The 20,226-nt window shown below is 38.4% G+C and overlaps 1 protein-coding gene and 1 long non-coding RNA gene across 11 annotated transcripts in view; one reads left to right on the top strand and one right to left on the bottom strand.

Annotated features, from left to right (window-relative positions):
• Positions 1-832: 832 nt before the first annotated feature.
• LOC149114165 (uncharacterized) overlaps positions 833-20,226 on the bottom strand; it is a 60,279-nt gene continuing 40,885 nt past the window's right edge. The window contains exons 2-8 of one of the 10 annotated variants that reach the window (XM_089287553.1): positions 19,715-19,825; positions 19,459-19,539; positions 16,901-16,991; positions 15,903-15,983; positions 4,073-7,216; positions 2,888-2,921; positions 833-2,400 (exon numbers count right to left, since the gene is read on the bottom strand). In XM_089287553.1, the coding sequence (XP_089143679.1) occupies positions 2,911-2,921; positions 4,073-6,968 (2,907 nt within the window). In that variant the 5' untranslated portion in view covers positions 6,969-7,216; positions 15,903-15,983; positions 16,901-16,991; positions 19,459-19,539; positions 19,715-19,825 and the 3' untranslated portion in view covers positions 833-2,400; positions 2,888-2,910. Of the gene's footprint in view, positions 2,401-2,887; positions 2,922-4,072; positions 7,217-10,362; positions 10,382-12,079; positions 12,205-15,902; positions 15,984-16,900; positions 17,286-19,458; positions 19,540-19,714; positions 20,080-20,226 lie in introns of those variants that run through there. The other 9 variants (XM_089287550.1, XM_089287552.1, XM_089287555.1 and 6 more) reach the window with 9 other exon arrangements.
• On the top strand, positions 13,927-14,740 carry LOC149114167 (uncharacterized). The gene is made up of 2 exons (XR_016206610.1): positions 13,927-14,268; positions 14,561-14,740. It is a non-coding gene; the product is annotated as an uncharacterized LOC149114167 (long non-coding RNA).

Genomic DNA, 20,226 nt, shown 5'->3' with positions numbered 1-20,226 from the left:
TGGAAAGGGGAGGGTGGTGCCCTATGTACCTCAAAGAGTATTCACTCAACAGCAATAAAACTTTTGTGGGGTGTAGAGTGTTTAAAAAAATGTTTACTTTAGTATACTACATGTCGATCACGACGTTACAGAAATTCAAAATGACGTCACAGATTTCAAAGTGTCCTCCATCTTGGGTCTGCCAGCTTGGATTTCAAACATTTAAAAGGTACAAATAAAAATACATTTTCATCTCTAATTCAAACTATATAGATCATTGTGATATATAGATTATAGTGAATGATTGCATGATTGATTGATAGATTTATAGATGGATAGATTGAATTTCCAATGATATAAGTTTTCACTGGTTGACTTTCAAAGGTTACTGATCATTTTAAATCAAAGGCCTCATGAAAATAGTATTACAATGAATGCACACTTTGGATGGTGCCCCAGTCATTGAATTACAGTAGTCGTTCACTTCTTCAGCATTTTAATCAATTTAACAGATAGATTCTAAATTACTGTGCGTCTGTTCAGTAAAATACATCACAGATGACATCAAAATGTGGTAAAGGCTACAACAAAAAAGCGGCACACGAACCATAAGGTGAGTGTGTCACTGATGTTCTTACCACACTTTGACGTCATCTGTGATCTATTATTGAACAGACGCATGGCAACGTGGAATCGATTTGTTTTATAAAATAAAGAAACGAAAACATTTAAGCACTTCATCTATACGTCTGTCCTCCAATAGATCATGCGTAAGAACGAACCAAAACGCGAGAACAATACGGTTTTAATATGACACATAATTAATAACCAGTGCAATACAATACAAGCTCCATTGTCATCTAAAAACCTCCATATGCAGATTTATTACAATAATCACACACAATATCAGCAAAGATAAATTGACAAGAAATAATCACTTCCGTACGAGACGTTTCTACAGAACATAAATCAAATTATAATTCTGAATTAAATTCTAATTCTGTAACAATATTTGCAATATTAATAGCAATAATAGTAACGAAATTCTCAAAAACACATCTCGATGTTTTCTTAAACATAAAGACCTGTGTTTAGACTTAAGACGCTAGAAATTAAAAAAAGAAGTAAACTAAATCTTTAACTAAAAGCGACATTACTATATAACTTAGCCCCAGTGGATTTCCCATTGCAGTGCACGGCTGTAATGACCAATCACTTTCAAAGGACCTGACTTATAACACAATCGACTGACAATAAGCTCTTAACGACCAGCCTAACGGAAACAGTGAGTTTTTTTTCCCCGAGACCCTCGATGTTGAGAGTCGAAGGGAAACAAAATTTACTGTATCCTGAGGGGCCAGTCATTAAGTGTTTTGTCACACCTCCCGAATGAAAAATAGAAAAAAACTGCGAAAAAATGATTTGCTTGACGCTTACGGTGGCTGTGATTGCAGTATGAGCGGCAGTCAAACCCAGCTGTCCTACCGAAACGACACGATAACAGTCTTTTTCTTCGCAGTCTACAAAATTAAAGACAATACTTAAGTTGCTTTGCCTTCTTCTAATGCTTAACTCGAGAATTCAAGATTTGATTTGACGAGGAACAGCATATGTTGTTGTAAATGACACAATTATCTTCCTACCTGACGAATGGCCGAACGCGGGCGACCTATTTTTGGCAGCAAATTAAAAGCTTGAAGACACAAAATGTTCAAATTTTCCCCTTTGTTAATCTAATATGTTTTTGCCGAATTAAAAATCCCTTTTCTTGAATAATGAATGCCTTCTCTAGTGAGAAACGTTGCCTGATTTGACATCAGGCCGACTGGCACACAAATTTGCGGCCGTTTCAAGGTGCACGACCTGATCACGTGCGAGTCGAAAGTTCAAGTTGTTGTTTCCCTAGGGAGTTAATGAGTTTTGTTCGCCCTAGGGAGTTAGTGAGTTTTGACCCACGGGACGTGAAACGTTCTCCTCCAATCGGAAAACGTAATTTAGTTGGAAGGTATAACAAAACACTATTCACTTGACTCTAAATTATAATTTCATTCTAGAAAATGGAAATGGCAAGTAAATCTAACTTAAGCTTTCTCATCACGTCCCGCGAGAATTAAAATTATCCCATTTTGGGTTACCTTTCAATTTCAAAGCAACTAATAACTATTTGCTATTTTCTTTGTATTTTACACTTACACAACAAGTAAAATTGATTTACTTAAAACTTGTCCAAATCTGGAACTTGCTTTGGCAACGATTTGCAACGAAAACAGAAATACAGTAAAAGTACTTGAATAAGTCTCATTGTCCACTCTCAGGCAGAGAAGACCTCTGGATTTAACAGCTCTTTCCTTGGAAGAGAACGGATCAACTTCAGCTTACATGACTTTTTCCATCGAGCTTTGCTCTGACAGCAACTGTTCTCTGTTTGGAAACATATAACGATGTAGCAAAAGATTAGCTTTTGGTTGGTTTGTAGCATCATATCATACACACATTGGAAAAAAGGATACAGAAAAAACGTTACCTTATTCCATGAAATTTTCGCGACACGTTTAATTAGCGTTTTTGAGGTGCGCATATTTCGCGACACCTAAATTCCGCGATTTTGCGAAAATTTTGTATTTTGAATCACTTAAACTTCGCGTTTTCGAGTAACCCCCATTGATTTCCTTAACAATGTTACTTAAACATGTCCTCCAATTTAGTAAACCGACTTAATCGATATCAAAGGCATGATAAGGTCAAAATTAACAAACGCGCAACTGCTGGACTATATGTCAACAGTAACATAATTTGAGTCACTTAACTTTCGCGTCATGTTATGTTCGGGACACCTATTGTTCGCGTCCCTTTAATTTCGCGAAATTAACGTGGCGCGAAAATATCATGTTATAAGGTAACTAATTACCAAGGAGCTTTCTCTTTTCTTGATCATTCAGCATCTGAAACAGAAAGACAAATGAGAAAACTACCTTTTATTGACAAAATAATGGTGACCAAGAATTCTGTCAAACAGCACCGTGTTTCTATCGAGTTAAAGAAGTCGGAGAACGAAAAATGTTGTGGGAACAAAGGCCGACAGGCTAATGTTTCCACAGCTCTTTCCAGTTCTCTCAAACTTTCACGAGTGTTTCTATAATTCGATAGCAACACGGATTGCTTTACGCACAATATTGCTTTAAGTACATCTGTAGAGAAATAGACTTCATGTTTCATGTTCAGGTTGCGCGCGCAGATGGCAGATCACGCGTGACTTCGTCCAGACAGTTTTGGTTTCTTTTCACACCCACTTTCCCTGTTACTTGCATAGCGACTGTCTTTCAACATGCCATTTCCCGACATGCTATGTAACCTGGCCTACGTAAAAAATGTAACCACAACTGGTTTCTTTACGATCGAACTCGACTTTTAGCTATAAACGATGGATTTATTTGACATCAAACTAAGGCTAGGAGTATCAAGAAAACGTTCTGTGAGAAATAAATTGACTGTTTTGAATGTTTACATCTTTCAAATATTTACTGAGCGGTAGTGGCCCAATTCTACCGAAAGTCACCATTGACAACCGACCGACAACACTAAAATCGTTTCAATTATCCCGTAAATGGAGAAACCTGACAAGTCCACAACCTCCTTCATTCATTTGAGGTCAGGTTGAGGATATTGGTTATTTGTTCCGCTAAAAACCGGAAAAATTGCCAGTTATACAGTTAAACGATCTTTCAGCCGTTTACATGTCGAAAGATGGTCGAACGATGTCGCCTATGCACGTAACACTGAAAGCAGGTGTAAAGATCGTCTGAATTCGTACAACGGAAACATGTATCAGTTGAGGGCGTGCTTTTAATTGTTGTGTTGGACCCGTACTATTTTTTTCATAAAATTTCTCTTTTGGCGAGAAAAAAAGGCAAAATCTCTAATGATCAAAGAACTGCACGCACTTAGGTAATGGCACAAGCATTCGCGAGCTGCTCACTTTGCACTTCCATGAAGGACGCTGTTCAGAATAATAATTAACAACTTTTATATTAGCACTTTTATAAACTAAAAATAAATGTTGTGTCCTTAAACATTAGAAAAAAGGTTTACTCACGATGTTTTCCCTGGCTTTCTTCAAATTCTATGGTCACGTCATCGCCGATGAGAACAAACGGAGCCCAGTGTTTTACCGCACCAAACTTCTCTGACTCTCTTAGACACATCCTAGCCCGGTGAACAGCTACACTTGCGCTACATCCAAGACTCAAACGCCTGTAGAAACTTTTCATAAACTCCATTGTTGCCTCGTCATCAATTGCCCAGAGTGACACGAGAACCGAGCGAGCACCAGCACCCAGGAAACACCTTGCAATACCGACCACACCCTCAGGTGTAACCTTACCTTGTGCACTGTGACTGCAACTTAGCACAACTAGCCTTGCACGCAGCTTCGCCGCTCGCACATCCGCCATTTTCAACATAAAATCTTTCTCTTCAGGGATCTTGGAGATTCGTGCGGGATTCGGAGCCAGAGGAATTTCACCAGTTTCCATATTGCCATGCGCTGCAATGTGTACCAAGGCAACTGAACCGATTCTTTTCAGCACCTCCTCTTTAGTTGCTTTATTTCCAGTGAGAGGTACGACACCGAGCATTTCTCCTATCGTCTTTACTTCTTCTCTGGCATATGGCAAGGGCGATAAAATGGCTTCGCCTTGGTCGTTTCGAATTTCTTCAACACATGGATCTCCCACGAGCAATACTCCACTGCTTCTGTGGTAGTCTTGAGGAAAGTTCCCGATCAGTTTCAGAGTCGTCAACGAGGGAAGAATTCGTATCTTGATAGATTCACTTAGATACTTGAATTTATCATCTAAAAATGCAGCATACGGAGCCAAACATAATGGACCGTCGGGGACAATGATCAATTCGTCGCCTTCAAGTAAGTCTGCAATGGGGGCAATGATACAATTATGAAAGAAGCGCAAAGAATTGTTGTTGCAGGCTAATGTTTTTTCTCTTTTCTCGGTGAATTCTTTGTTGGGAGAAATTTTGTTTGTTTGCTCATCCAGGGAACGATTTTCACAGGCAACTCTTCCATCAATTTTGTACTCTTTAAAAACATCTTTTGTGACACACTCTAAGAAGGTAACAGCATCTTCGCCTTCTATTTCTTTCCTCCTATACTGAACCTCCCTTTCTTTGTTAAGTAGCCAGAAATGGATTTTGTTACTTTCTAGTGCTAACACCAGTGTTTGCATGAATATACCACTTGACATGCTTGCGATCGTTACGTTATCTTCAGGTGAGCCAATCGTTAACAATTTAGAGCCATATTGTTCGTTTATAAGATCCTCTAAGGCTTGTGCTCGTCCTTGCTCGACAACACACAAAGCCTCAGCAGTCTTTTGAAGCCTTAACAAAGTTCTCCAAAGAGCAGTGTAAGCGTCAGGGCAGGAATTACGATAAGATATTTTCCAATCATCTTCGGACTGAAGGAGAGCCCTCGTGTCATTGATCAATTTTACACTGGATCGGTAATAATCAACAGCTACTTGCAAATTTCCTGACAATTCAAAATCGCGTCCTAAGCAAAAGCATGAACGAGCTTCTTCAGCCCTGTTTCCCAGTTCTTTGGCAATGCTAAGATGTTGGTTGTGGTACTTTACGGCTTGTTTAAAATCACCCAGACTCTGGTAAGCATTGCCAAGATTGCCATAAGCACGTCCCTCTCCTGCCCTGTCCCCCAGTTCTTTGGCAATGCTAAGATGTTGGTTGTGGTACTTTACGGCTTGTTTAAAATCACCCAGACTCCGGTAAGCAGTGCCAAGATTGCCATAAGCACATCCCTCTCCTGCCCTGTCCCCCAGTTCTTTGGTAATGCTAAGATGTTGGTTGTGGTACTTTACGGCTTGTTTAAAATCACCCAGACTCTGGTAAGCAGTGCCAAGATTGCCATAAGCACTTCCCTCTCCTGCCCTGTCCCCCAGTTCTTTGGCAATGCTAAGATGTTGGTTGTGGTACTTTACGGCTTGTTTAAAATCACCCAGACTCTGGTAAGCAGTGCCAAGATTGCCATAAGCACTTCCCTCTCCTGCCCTGTCCCCCAGTTCTTTGGCAATGCTAAGATGTTGGTTGTGGTACTTTACGGCTTGTTTAAAATCACCCAGACTCTGGTAAGCAGTGCCAAGATTGCCATAAGCACATCCCTCTCCTGCCCTGTCCCCCAGTTCTTTGGTAATGCTAAGATGTTGGTTGTGGTACTTTACGGCTTGTTTAAAATCACCCAGACTCTGGTAAGCAGTGCCAAGATTGCCATAAGCACATCCCTCTCCTGCCCTGTCCCCCAGTTCTTTGGTAATGCTAAGATGTTGGTTGTGGTACTTTACGGCTTGTTTAAAATCACCCAGACTCCGGTAAGCAGTGCCAAGATTGCCATAAGCACATCCCTCTCCTGCCCTGTCCCCCAGTTCTTTGGTAATGCTAAGATGTTGGTTGTGGTACTTTACGGCTTGTTTAAAATCACCCAGACTCTGGTAATCATTGCCAAGATTGCCATAAGCACATCCCTCTCCTGCCCTGTCCCCCAGGTCTTCGGCAATGCTAAGATGTTGGTTGTGGTACTTTACGGCTTGTTTAAAATCACCCAGACTCCGGTAAGCAGTGCCAAGATTGCCATAAGCACATCCCTCTCCTGCCCTGTCCCCTAGTTCTTTGGTAATGCTAAGATGTTGGTTGTGGTACTTTACGGCTTGTTTAAAATCACCCAGACTCTGGTAATCATTGCCAAGATTGCCATAAGCACGTCCCTCTCCTGCCCTGTCCCCCAGTTCTTTGGCAATGCTAAGACGTTGGTTGTGGTACTTTACGGCTTCTTTAAAATCAGCCAGCCTGTGGTAAGCATTGCCAAGATTGCCATAAGCACGTCCCTCTTCTGCCCTGTCCCCCAGTTCTTTGGCAATGCTAAGACGTTGGTTGTGGTACTTTACAGCTTCTTTGAAATCATCCATACTGTTGTAAGCATTTCCAAGATTTCCATGAGCACGTCCCTCTGCTGCTCTGTCCCCCAGTTCTTTGGCAATGCTAAGTTGTTGGTTGCGGTATTTAAGGCCTTTTTTAGAATTAATGTGACTCTTGCAAGCAAGTTCTTGGCCGCAATCGTCACCACTTTGTCTGATAATTTTTATGTACGTGTACTATTGTGACGTATTTGGTTGACTTGTGTCAGCTCTCAGCTATCTGCTATACACCTATTAAACTTGAAATCAAAGAAAAAAAAAAAAGGTGTGATGGTTCATTACCAAAGTCTTACGTGACTACAGTCAAACCTGTATTAAGCGGACACTCTCAGGACCCTAGCTAGTGTCCGCTTAATACATGGTGTCCGCTGAAAACAGGTTCCGTCAGAATTCGCCTTAAAAGGGTCATATCGATATTGGTCAGTATTAAAAGACTTTGAAAGGGACAAATAACATTCTCGTGAACGATCGATAACTCTGAAATACCGTATTTCCGTAAACAATGACAAGTACATGAGGTGAAGCAATTTAATATACAGTAACAGCATCTATATCGATTGAATCATATGAAAGGTTTACAAAATCAAACAAAAACAAAAGCTCTGTAAAAACAAAGCCGAATAACAAAATATTGCATTTCTGTCACAGCTCAGTTTGCTGGCAAATTTAAATGACCGATATCCTAAAACGTGGACAAAAAACGACCATACATTCTTTTGGCAGTGTCCGTTTGATACAGGTTTGTAACAACAGGAATGTCATGTTTAAGGTGTCCGCGTCCGCTTAATAGAGGTGTCGGTTGAATAAAGGTATTTTTTACAGTAAATGTGGGAAAAGAATAATGGAACTTGCACAGCTGTCCGTTTAAGGTGGTATGGTACCCTCAATATGGACCAAAAAGTTTGTTTAAATATGGTGAAGAAATATCAATTGTGTGCTATTGCACTCAAGAAGAGAAATTAAATTTCTAAAGTTTTACTCAAAATGGTTGCTATGGAAACCAGCCACAGCCTTTTGAAGTAGTGTTTTATAGTATTGACGCCAACACTTCCTGCTCTTTTACAAAACAAGAATTGACTGTCAAATAAGTATATCATGTAAGTTTTTGTTTTGTTCTGTGATATGAACCTAAGTTTTGACAGTTAACTCTTATTTTCAGTGCTTTTTACAGCTTTATTTGGAAATAACCTTATTTTTTACCACACCCAGTGGACAAATCATCTCATGTCACGTGACAGACCTTAAAATGTTACGATTTTTTTGGTTTATATCATCACGACACTATTGGTCTTTCATGAGCCCAAGTTTCAGAAATTCTACTTAAAAACCTTGCAAAGTAGAAATGTTGGCGCGAAGTCACTCGGTACAAAAGTAAACTTTTGAGAAAAATGCACTTTAAGTTTTTTACACGAGGTATTAAGCATTTAACGAGCCACAAATAGTGGGGGGGGGGGGTGCAGACTGGATCTCGGGGGAGGGGGTGCAATGGTTGTTCTATTTTGTAAAAAGTTACCGCAGTTGTGGGAAATATTCCTTGTCATAAGGGAAATGAATGAGCCTGTGATGGCAATTTGAGGCAAAGCTTTTCACAAATAATTATACCAATCGAGTTGTGCATGTCTTAAAAGTTTTTTCTAAATAGTTTCGTTCATATAAGTTAAAAATAATCTATATTTTTGGTCACGTTCTTATAGTAAACAGTCGTTGCTATGGCCGTTGCCACGTGAAAAAACTTATACCACTGTGTACTTTCCTTAAATTTCACACTCATCTGGAAGGAAATTCGGCAAGATCGTTTCAAAATGTTTTTGACAAGTCCTCAAGGGTCTTAAGTCTTGTATTTCCAAGAAATTGAATTTTTCATGAACATCGCCATAGTTTAGGGTACCATACCACCTTAATAGAGGGTGCTTAATATGGCGTCCTCTTAATACAGGTTTGACTGTATATTATTGGTGGTGTTTTATTGAAAATGTATGGCAATTTATTTATAACCTTAAGTAGTACTGGGTCGTGTTTCAAAATAAAAGGTGGGGAATAAATGGTGTTTCGACTAAGTCAATATCAGTAAATGCCTTTTACTGGTTTTCCCGTCCCTCTATTCCCCTTGCCCGGCCCCATACCCCTGGCATTCGTATAGCACTGATATATACAATGTAATATTCCTAACTTGGCCATGAACAGCAGGCAACCAAACCAAATATGGCCCAGGAAATTAAAAGAAGAAAATTTCATCTTTGTTTACATCAGCATAACCCTACACTGGATATCGTAATTAAAATATGCAGAATTTGGAGTTTAAAAAATGAGCAACAATAAAAGTATTTTTGAGGGAGTTTGAAAGTGCAATGAAGGGTTTACAAAGCGAGTGATATTCGAAAATTCTCTCAAATTGTACGAGCAGTTTCAATCAAAGAATTTTGCAAATAACACGAGTACGAAAAAAAATTAGCAACTGCTCGCGCTTTCATGCGCTTTCTCATTTCACTAGGAACATGTACGCCCGTATTCCTTAGATTTGCATTGCAGTGCTAGGAACCATTATCCAATTATCTTTTGCCAGGCGACTGAAATTAACGAAGCATGCTAATCTGCTTTTCCAAAAAGTATATCCACCTTGTGTAAATTTTGCACACAAACTACAGTTCTGTTAAGAAACACTCCTTATGTACATATACATGAAAAAACTTGTTAAACTTGACATTCAACTGAAACTGAAAGTAGTCAAAGGCCCTTCGGGCAACCTCGTGTCACTTATTTTAGAGTGCGAAGAAATCCACTGCTGCACCAAAAAAGTGTAACCCGCGTGCAATGCTAACTAAAGAAAACAGGAGCGCATTTTCACTTTTGATTAGGCTCGATCTAGCCCAATCTGACCTTTGCTCAATACTAATTTTGTGATTTATATCTGTTTTCTTGTTCACGGAAAGTGCGCATTAGATGTTAGTTTTTAACGGCTCATTATGATCCCCCATTTCTTCTCATGTCGGGGTTGAATTCGAGTATTTACGACCCTTCATCAAAATGTTTCCAAAAACAGATTGTCATACACTGGGTTAGAATTCCTTTTCAAGAATGTTTACACGGCTCTGTATTAAAATAAAACCAACTTTAATCTTAAGTTTGTTGTTAGTTACCTTATTTCATGGGTTGAAATGATATTGATACCAAAGGAATCTAAAACAAGTCAGCGAGAATGAATTGTAGGTGATCCGTCTTCGAGTGATTCAACTTGCTTCGTTATTTAACGCAAGTAGCGTGACGCGTGTAATGTTATACATGTCATGAATTTGATCTGGCCTGATCTGCCACAAGTTCATATATGTACAGGAAATACTGATCATATCGTACAATTAATTCTTGCGATTTATACCCAAAGTTATACCTGTTTGCTTATCCGCAGAAAATGCACTCTTAATCGGCTCATTGTGATCTGTGGACCTGTCTGATGCCAACCCTCGTAAATAAAAGCATGGAATCTGCATAGCGCAACAGAAACTCGTCTTAATCGGCGCATTGTGATCTTTGGACTTGTCTGATGCCAGCCCGTGGAATGTGAATCGCGGGACCGAAACTCGTCTAATCGGCTCAAATCGGGCCGAATTTTACTCTTAGAGTAATACATCCGAACAGTAGTTGTGCTATTATTCTTAAAAAGTGTCTTGTTGCAGATAAAATAAAACTCAGAATTTTACGGTTTAGTAATATATGGGACCAAAAGAAAGATTAGATTTTCTCAGAACTTGTAAAAGATCTTACATTTTATGAAATTAAAAACTAAGAAGGATTGATAATTTTCTTGTTTTAAAGTATCAGACCACGTCTCTGGCGTGCAAACCAGCATAATGATAACTGCCATGAAATTCGCTTGTTTCGTTAGCTTTGTAACAATTGGTTTTATAAAACGATAACAGCGAAGCTAATTTCTGACCGGTCAGGAACCGTTTTTACTCTGTTTTGAAAGACAACCGAAATTGCCGAAACATACGAATTCAAAGATTCTGTTCCTGCTTATTCTCAAATACATTGACCTTGTACAAAGTTTGCTCACAGACAACAGTGGTGAACAGTTGTATTTCGAAATGCTTCTCATGGTGAAGCTCCACACAAAATATTACTTGAATTCGACATTCCAAATTCTTCACGACAGCATACAGGTTTATTCTAAAAAAATCAAAAATAAATGTGCTGATGAAACCCTACTGAAATTCTGATATTCCGAATAATGAACGACTTTGTAAGCAGAGCAGACTGGGAAAACACAAGGGTCAACTAGACATCTAAAATTTCGTTTCTCTAAATTTAGCAGCCCGCAAAAACGAGAATTTATTTCTCTTCTTTTCACTGTGAATTGTGTAATGCTTCTTTACAATTAAGCAATATAAAGAAGAATGAATTGTTTCACAGTGCTTTGCGTTGGTATACATGCAGCAGTGATCAAATCAGATATTTCTCTAAAAGAGCAAGACAGAAATTGAAGATGCCGTTTAGATGAAATACGAAAACGATCACCAAAGGAAAGATGTCAACATTGAAAGAAATTCTTCCAGCCATAACAAAGGTGTGGAGACAAGTATAATGGAGTCTTTGTTCGGCAAATGACAATCATGGAAGCTTTCTTTAATGTGCTACGGATCATGGAAATCAAATCAAACATTGCGAATCCAATTCCACGGGAGCAGAGAGAAGTAATTAGTGGTTTATTGCCTAATACTGTAAGCTAAGCTTATGGACAGGTAAATCAACTTGAAAAATGATACAAGACTTGAAATCTTCTGTTCTGCTATCGGAGACACAAAACTGACCACCAAGCTGAAGTTGTCTGCCAATTCACTGCCAATTCGCCATCTGCCAATTCGACCGGCTGAAACTGTCTGCCAATTCGATTTAAAATTCAGTAGTGGAAATTATAACATAAAATCATTTAAATATCTTTACCAATTGCTCAAAAACAATTTCTAGCTGCATTGAAAGCTATTAATTTGCGCCAAACGCTCACGTAAATTTGTAAAAAGATGCTGTAAATATCCTTTGTTCAGAAGTGAATAACTCGTTGCGTGACTTTTCAATTGACATCAACGTGGTATCGTTTGAAAGCTTACCGTCTTATTAGTCCATCTCAACGGCTTCTACACCCATCTCAACGCAATTACTATCGAAAAATTGCACCCGAACATCGTGCTTTCATAACATACACACTTGTACTGGCTTTTCCGGAAGTGAATAACTCGTCGCGTGACTTTTCAATTGACACCAACTTGGTGTCATTTTAAAGCTTACCGTATTGTAAGTCCATCTCAACGGCTTCTACACCCATCTCAAGGCAATTACTATCGAAAAATTTCACCCGAACATCGTGCTTTAATAACACACACACTTGTACTGGCTTTTCCGGAAGTGAATAACTCGGCACGTGCCGTTTCAATTGACAACAACTTGGTATCATTTTAAAGCTTACCGTATTGTAAGTCCATCTCAACGGCTTCTACACCCATCTCAACGCAATTACTATCGAAAAATTGCACCCGAACATCGTGCTTTCATAACATACACACTTGTACTGGCTTTTCCGGAAGTGAATAACTCGTCGCGTGACTTTTCAATTGACACCAACTTGATATCATTTTAAAGCTTATCGTATTGTAAGTCCATCTCAACGGCTTCTACACCCATCTCAAGGCAATTACTATCGAAAAATTTCACCCGAACATCGTGCTTTCATAACATACACACTTGTACTGGCTTTTCCGGAAGTGAATAACTCGTCGCGTGACTTTTCAATTGACACCAACTTGGTGTCATTTTAAAGCTTATCGTATTGTAAGTCCATCTCAACGGCTTCTACACCCATCTCAAGGCAATTACTATCGAAAAATTTCACCCCAACATCGTGCTTTAATAACACACACACCTGTACTGGCTTTTCCGGAAGTGAATAACTCGTCACGTGACTTTTCAATTGACAACAACTCGGTATCATTTTAAAGCTTACCGTATTGTAAGTCCATCTCAACGGCTTCTACACCCATCTCAACGCAATTACTATCGAAAAATTGCACCCGAACATCGTGTTTTAATAACACACACACTTGTACTGGCTTTTCCGAAAGTGAATAACTCGTCACGTGACCTTTTAATTGACAGCAACTTGGTATCATTTTAAAGCTTACCGTATTGTAAGTCCATCTCAACGGCTTCTACACCCATCTCAACCCAATTAATTTTTAAAAGAAAAGCACATGATCTTTCCAGGCATATTTAAGATTTCCATCGCATGGCTTGTTGAGTTTCAAGACAAAATGGAAACCGTACTAATTAGCGGTATCCACGTTGCTGTTTGTAATCAGTATTAGTGGAAATAGCGTGAGATGTTGATTACGAAACTTGGGAAAAGAACATTATCATCAACGACCATCAACCGTGGGCTTTCAGCTGACAGGAGCGAAAACGATTGATGCCACCGCCGCCCTAAATCAGTTGTTTACCTTGCCATTTGACCGACGATTGTTATCATACAGGCATTCCCATTGCCAACATCGCTATCGATGAAAACTAAAAATTCAACATTTGTGATAGCGTTAAATAAGTTTATCTTCTTTTACTTACAAGTTTATTATGTTTCCCCAGGGGAAAGCGCGGTTCTCATTTTTTTTTTTCATTTTTTTTTTAAATTATACCTTTGGTTGTCTAATTAAATTGACCGTCAACGTTTATTCTTATTTCTATCGGGAACAACATACTTTGGTAAATTGTCCATTCAAGTGTCCTCTTTAATTGTTCTGTTAAAACACAAATACTTTCACCAATCAAAATAAATAAAATCAGAAATCTACCGAACTGTTTGTCTTTCCGTTGTTGGATGCAATGTTAAAGAGCAATCGAAGCAAGCAAGCACACGAATGACAATAATGTAAAGAATAAGGAACGTCCACTTGCCGGATTCGGATAACACTCAGGTCCAGAACAATGCCACGAAAGGTGCGTATAACTCTTGTTCTAATTCTATAACTAGCTTTTCTAATGGGGTACCACCTTCTTTGCAATTCATTCACAACAGAAATCCAGGGCTCACCACGCTCTTGATTACCAGCGGTTGGCTCAGTTGATAGCAGACACTGGGCTTCCAAATGAAACCCGCATGGCTGCAGGACTGAAGGAAGGGTCATACTGGCAAAAAATCGCCACCGAATATGTCAATGGTCCTCCAGAGCATAGCATGATAAAAGCAATTTATAACCTCTGGCGATCCACCTTTTTTGTTAAGTTGGTGACCGAAATGTTACAAGTAAAGGTAAGATACGAAAACATTAATAAGAATCACGAGGTTTTGTCGTGACCTCCTTGAACTCTCAATAATGATCTTTAAATTGATACGATTGTAATTAGTGACAAGACCGACTAAGGGGAGGGGTGTAGGAGGAATGTTGGAAAAAATTGAACAAAAAAAATAAGCGGCAAAGAAAACCTTCAAAGTGATGCAAATGTGCTAGATCAGCCAAATGTAAGTCCGTAAAACAAAACTTAAAATAGAAATGTGATGAAAAATCTGAAATATATTCACCTATTTGCATGTACCTTTTCAGGGTAGTAACAAATATCCCAAAGATGCAGAAAGTCGGGCCGGGGACAAAGTTAAAAAGTGCAAGGATCCGGTCAGTTTATTTCTTAATATTGTTCCATGCTACGCTTTGTTTGCGAGTACATTTTAATAATTTTTCAGTTCTGTATGGCATTGAATGGGATTCCCTCATTGAAGAAAAGAAGCAGAGAAGGGAGCTTGCCAAGGTCCAGAGAAGAAGTAATCGTAAACAGCCTACACCCAAGAGACTGTTACGTTCGAAAGGAAAACCCCAAATTGATTCCCCTATTTAACGGTGTTTAGTTTCATCTAACGCGCGCTCAATGGTTGAAGTCAGAACGTACTCTGCCTTTCCGTTTTCTTTCCGATAATTTTTCTTCTTACTGACATTAAAAAAATACAAAAATATACCGCTGACCAATAAAAGTTATGTCTATGTTTTAGAAAGCCCGTTAAGATGGGTGTAAAAGCCGTATAGACGGACTAATAATATGGTGAGTTTTACAGTGGTACCAAGTTGGTGTCAATTGAAAAGTCACGTGACGAGTTATTCCCTTCCAGAAAAGCCAGTACAAGTGTGCATGTTATCAAAGCACGATGTTCGGGTGAAAGTTTTCGATAGTAATTGCATTGAGATGGATGTACAACCCGTTGAGATGGACTAATAACGCGGTAAGCTTTAAACTGATACCAAGTTGATGTCAATTGAAAAGTCACGTGACGAGTTATTCACTTCCGGAAAAGCCAGTACAAGTGTGTATGTTATGAAAGCACGATGTTCGGGTGAAATTTTTCGATAGTCATTGCCTTGAGATGGGTGTAGAAGCCGTTGAGATGGACTTACAATACGATAAGCTTTAAAATGATACCAAGTTGCTGTCAATTGAAAAGTCACGCGACGAGTTATTCACTTCCGGAAAAGCCAGTACAAGTGTGTATGTTATGAAAGCACGATGTTCGGGTGCAATTTTTCGATAGTAATTGCGTTGAGATGGGTGTAGAAGCCGTTGAGATGGACTAATAAGACGGTAAGCTTTCAAACGATACCACGTTGATGTCAATTGAAAAGTCACGCAACGAGTTATTCACTTCTGAACAAAGGATATTTACAGCATCTTTTTACAAATTTACGTGAGCGTTTGGCGCAAATTAATAGCTTTCAATGCAGCTAGAAATTGTTTTTGAGCAATTGGTAAAGATATTTAAATGATTTTATGTTATAATTTCCACTACTGAATTTTAAATCGAATTGGCAGACAGTTTCAGCCGGTCGAATTGGCAGATGGCGAATTGGCAGTGAATTGGCAGACAACTTCAGCTTGGTAAACTGACCCTTATGTACTTACAAATTGGTCGTGTTACATCTTAGGACTCATAAGAGTATTTGAAGTTCCCTCGTTTTGTTTCCAATGCAAATCTCAAATCAACTGATATTGAAAGTCAAAATGTGTCCGGTAAGGATTATATTAAGTTATATTCATTGGGTTTGTTCCGTCTAACACGTTCTTCATCCCTCTCGCATTGGTTAAATCCGAGTTCTAACAACAATTTATTAAAGCAACAGTTGTGTTTTGAGATGCTTCTCATGGTAAAGGTCTACACAAAATATTACTGAAATTCAACATTCCAAATTCTTCACGACGGCAGACAGGGTGTTAATTTTAAAAAAAATAAAATGTGCTGGTGAAACGTTACTGAAATTCTGATATTCCGAATAATGAACGACTTTGTAGACAAAGCAGACTAAGAAAACACAAGGGTCAAATTTCGTTTCACTAAATTAAGGACCCAGTGAAAACGAGAATTTATTTCTCTTCTTTTCATTGAGAATTATGTAAAGTGGCAATTAAGCAAAAAGCTTGAGTTGGAATAAGTCTATTTGTATAACGTAAGAGAATGTTGTTAATTTCCAGCGTTGCTCTCAGCAGTATAATTTGTAAGCAACGATGAATTGTGTCACAATGCTTTACATTGGTATACATGCAGCAGTGATCAAATCAGATTTGAAGATGCCGTTTACATGAAATACGAGAACGATCACCAAAGGAAAGATGTCAACATTGAAGCAAATTCTTCCAACCATAAAAAGGTATGGAGACAAGTATAATGGAGTCTTTGTTCAGCAAATGATAATCATGGAAGCTTTCTTTCATGTCATGGATCATGGAAATCAATTCAAACCTAATTGCGAATCCACTTGCGCTGGAGCAGAGAAAAGTAATTAGTGGTTTGCTTGCTACTGTAAATTCGGATTACAATTGACTTGACAAGTTCGAAAATGATATAAGACTTAACATCTTCTTTTCTGATATCAGAGACACATAAACGACTTGTATATACTTACAAATTGGTCGTGTTACATCTCAGGACTCATGAGAGTATTTGAAGTTCCCTCGTTTTGTCTCCAATGCAAATCTCAAATCAACTGGGTCCAACTGGAAGTGAAAGAAAAAATGTCCACGGTAAGGATTTTATCAAGTTATGTCCATTGGGTTTGATCCGTCTAACACGTTGTTCATCGCTCTCGCATTGGTTAAATCCGCGGTGTTCTAGCAACAATTTATTAAAATTTGTCCTTGTAGCAATTTGCACGTATTTACAATCGGTCTGTGTTTAATCTCATGCGGAGTCTTGAGTCTTTTGATATCCTTTCGTTTCGTTTGGTAATGCTAGCCAATGTTCCGAGCGGAAACTGCAAATCAACTGAAACCGAAAGTAAAATATCAAATACAGCGTTATGCTAATAACTGGCTACAACTTGAATGATTTGTGGTCATGAGATGTCTGGATAACCAGAAAGGTCAACCACTAACAATAGAAAAAGTCAGTTTCCCACGCTTTTCGAAAACGTCAACAGAAAAGTAGCGAAGCATGCGAATCTGCTGTTCCTAAAAATAAATCCACCTTGTGCAAATTTTGCACACAGACTACAAGTTCTATTATGAAACTCTCTTCATGTATCTACCTATACATGAAACACTTTAACTGAAACTGAAAGTAGTTAAAGGCCTTTTGAGCAGCCTCATGTCAGGAAGAAATCCCCTACTGAACCAAACAAGTGCAATGCAAGTATAATGCGAATGTAACTGCTAGCTAAAGAAAACAGGCGCGCATTTTCACTTTCGATTAGGCTCGATCTGGCACGATCTGACCTTTGCTGAATATTAATTTTTGTGTTTATACCTGTTTTCTTGTTCTCGGAAAGGGCGCATTAGATATTAGTTTTTTATGTCAGGGTTGAATTCAGGTATTTACGACCCTTTATCAAAAGGTTTCCAAAAACAGATTGTCACACAGGTTAGAATTGCATTTTAGGAATGTTTACACGGCACTGTATTAAAAAAAAAAGCGATCTTTAATCTTAAATCTGTTGTAAGTTACCTTATTTCATGGGTTGAAAAGATATTGATACTCTGGAAATCTAAAACCAGGAAGCGAGAATAAATTCCAGGTGATTCGTCTTCCAGTGATTCAACTTCTTTCCTTATTTAACGCACGTAGCGTTGCGCGATGATAAGCTCTCGTGCTATAAATGAAATGTAATGTTACACAATTTGTTCTGGCCTGATCTGCCCCGTGTTGATATAAGTACAGAAGATACTGATCATATCCTACAATTAATTCTTGTGATTTATACCTGTTTGCTTAAAATTCGCAGAAAATGGACTTTTAATCGGGTCATTGTAATCTCTGGACTTGTCAGATGCCAGCCCCAGTAACTAAAAGCAGGCAATCTGAATAACGCGACAGAAACTCGTCTAATCAGGTCAAATCGGGCCGAATTTTACTCGTAGAGTAATACTAATCAGTACTAATACACCCGAACAGTAGTTGTGTTACTATCTTTTGAAAAAAAAAAATCTTGTTGCAGATTAAATAAAACCCAGAATTCTAGAGTTGAGTAATATATGGGACCAAAATAAAGATTGGATTTTTTCATGACTTGTAGAAGATCTTAAATTTTATGAAAGTAAGAACTAAGAAGGATTGATAATTTTCTTGTTTTGAAACATGACCACGTCACTGGCGTACAAACCAGCATAATGATAACTGCTATCAAATTCGCTTGTTTCGTTAGCTTTGTAGCAGTTGGTTTTATAAAACGATAACAGCGAAGCTAATTTCTGACCGGTCAGGAACCGTTAACTTTTCTGTTTTAAAATACAACCGAAATTGCCGAAACGTGCGAATTCAAAGATTCTGTTTCTGCTCATTCTCAAACTACATCGACCTCGAACAAATTTTGCTCACAGACAACAGTTGTGTTTTGAAATGCTTCGTATGGTGAAGCTCTGCACAAAATATTACTTAAATTCGACATTCCAAATTCTTCACGACAGCAGTTTATTCCGAAAAAATAAAATGTGCTGGTAAAACGCTACTGAAATTCTGATATTCCGAATAATGAACGACTTTGTATAAGCAGGGCAGACTGGGAAAACACAAGGGTCAACTAGACATCTAAAATTTCGTTTCCCTAAATTGAGCATCTTGTAACAACGAGAAATTATTTCCCTGCTTTTCATTGTAAATTGTGTAATGCTTCTTTACAATTAAGGAACTATATTTGGCTCGAGTTGGAATAAGTCTGTTTGTATAACGTGTGAGAATGTTGCATGTTCATTTCCCGGTGTTGCTCTCAGCAGAAAAAGTTAGTATATAAACAACTATGAATTGTTTGACAGTGCTTTGCATCGGTGCTACGGATCATGGAAATCAAATCAAACATTGCGAATCCACTTGCACTGGAGCAGAGATAATACCTACTACCGTAAACTCGGACTACAATTGACTAAACTAATTCTCATTCGACAGGTAAATCAATTTCCTAAATGTTATAAGATTTAAAATTTTCTGTTCTTCTGCCAGAGACACCAAAATAAATGACTTGTATGTACTTACAAATCAGTCGTGTTACATCTCAGGACTCATTAGAGTATTTGAAGTTCCCTCGTTTTGTTTCAAACGCAAATCTCAAATCAGCTGGAATTGAAAGTAAAAAATGTGCACGGTAAGGATTATATCAAGTTATATCCATTGGGTTTGTTCCGTCTAACACGTTCTTCATCGCTATCGCATTGGTTAAATCCGCGGTGTTCTACCAACAATTTATTAAAATTTGCCAACGCCGTTAAACATTGTATTAATTTGTACGTACTTACAATTGGTTTGTGTTAATCTTAGGAGATTTGGGTCTCTTGATGTCCTTTCGTTTCGTTTGTTGATTCTAGTCAATATGCTCTGAGCGGAAATTGGAAATCAATTGAAACTGAAAGTAAAAATAATCAAATACAGCGTTATTCAAATTACTGGCTTCAACTTGAATAATTTGTGGTCACGAGATGTCTGGATAACCTAAAAGGTCAACCACTAACAGTATAAAGAATAAACGGCACGCAATGCATGCAGAAGCGATGCCGTTTGACTGCGATTTCTTAAATTGTGGCTAGAAAATCGGAACATAAACAAACAAACGGATACTTAAACGTAATTAGAAGTAACTGAAGGTACAACCTGTGTGTGGAGTAAGGAGAAGTGAAGAGAAAGAAACAGGATAAAAAAAACAAATGATGCACAGAGGAGTTGCGGGACTGAGCAAAACAACCTCGTTCCCAGGGTCCTCTCTCTCAGAGTCCTCGTCACTGCTCATGGATGACGTAACATCAAGCA

The sequence above is a fragment of the Orbicella faveolata genome, unplaced genomic scaffold, assembly GCF_042242905.1.
Source record: "Orbicella faveolata isolate gen_17 unplaced genomic scaffold, um_ofav_v1 contig_14, whole genome shotgun sequence".
NCBI lineage: Eukaryota > Metazoa > Cnidaria > Anthozoa > Scleractinia > Merulinidae > Orbicella > Orbicella faveolata.
Note: the sequence above shows the minus strand (reverse complement) of the source record. Positions and strands in the feature narration are given on the sequence as shown.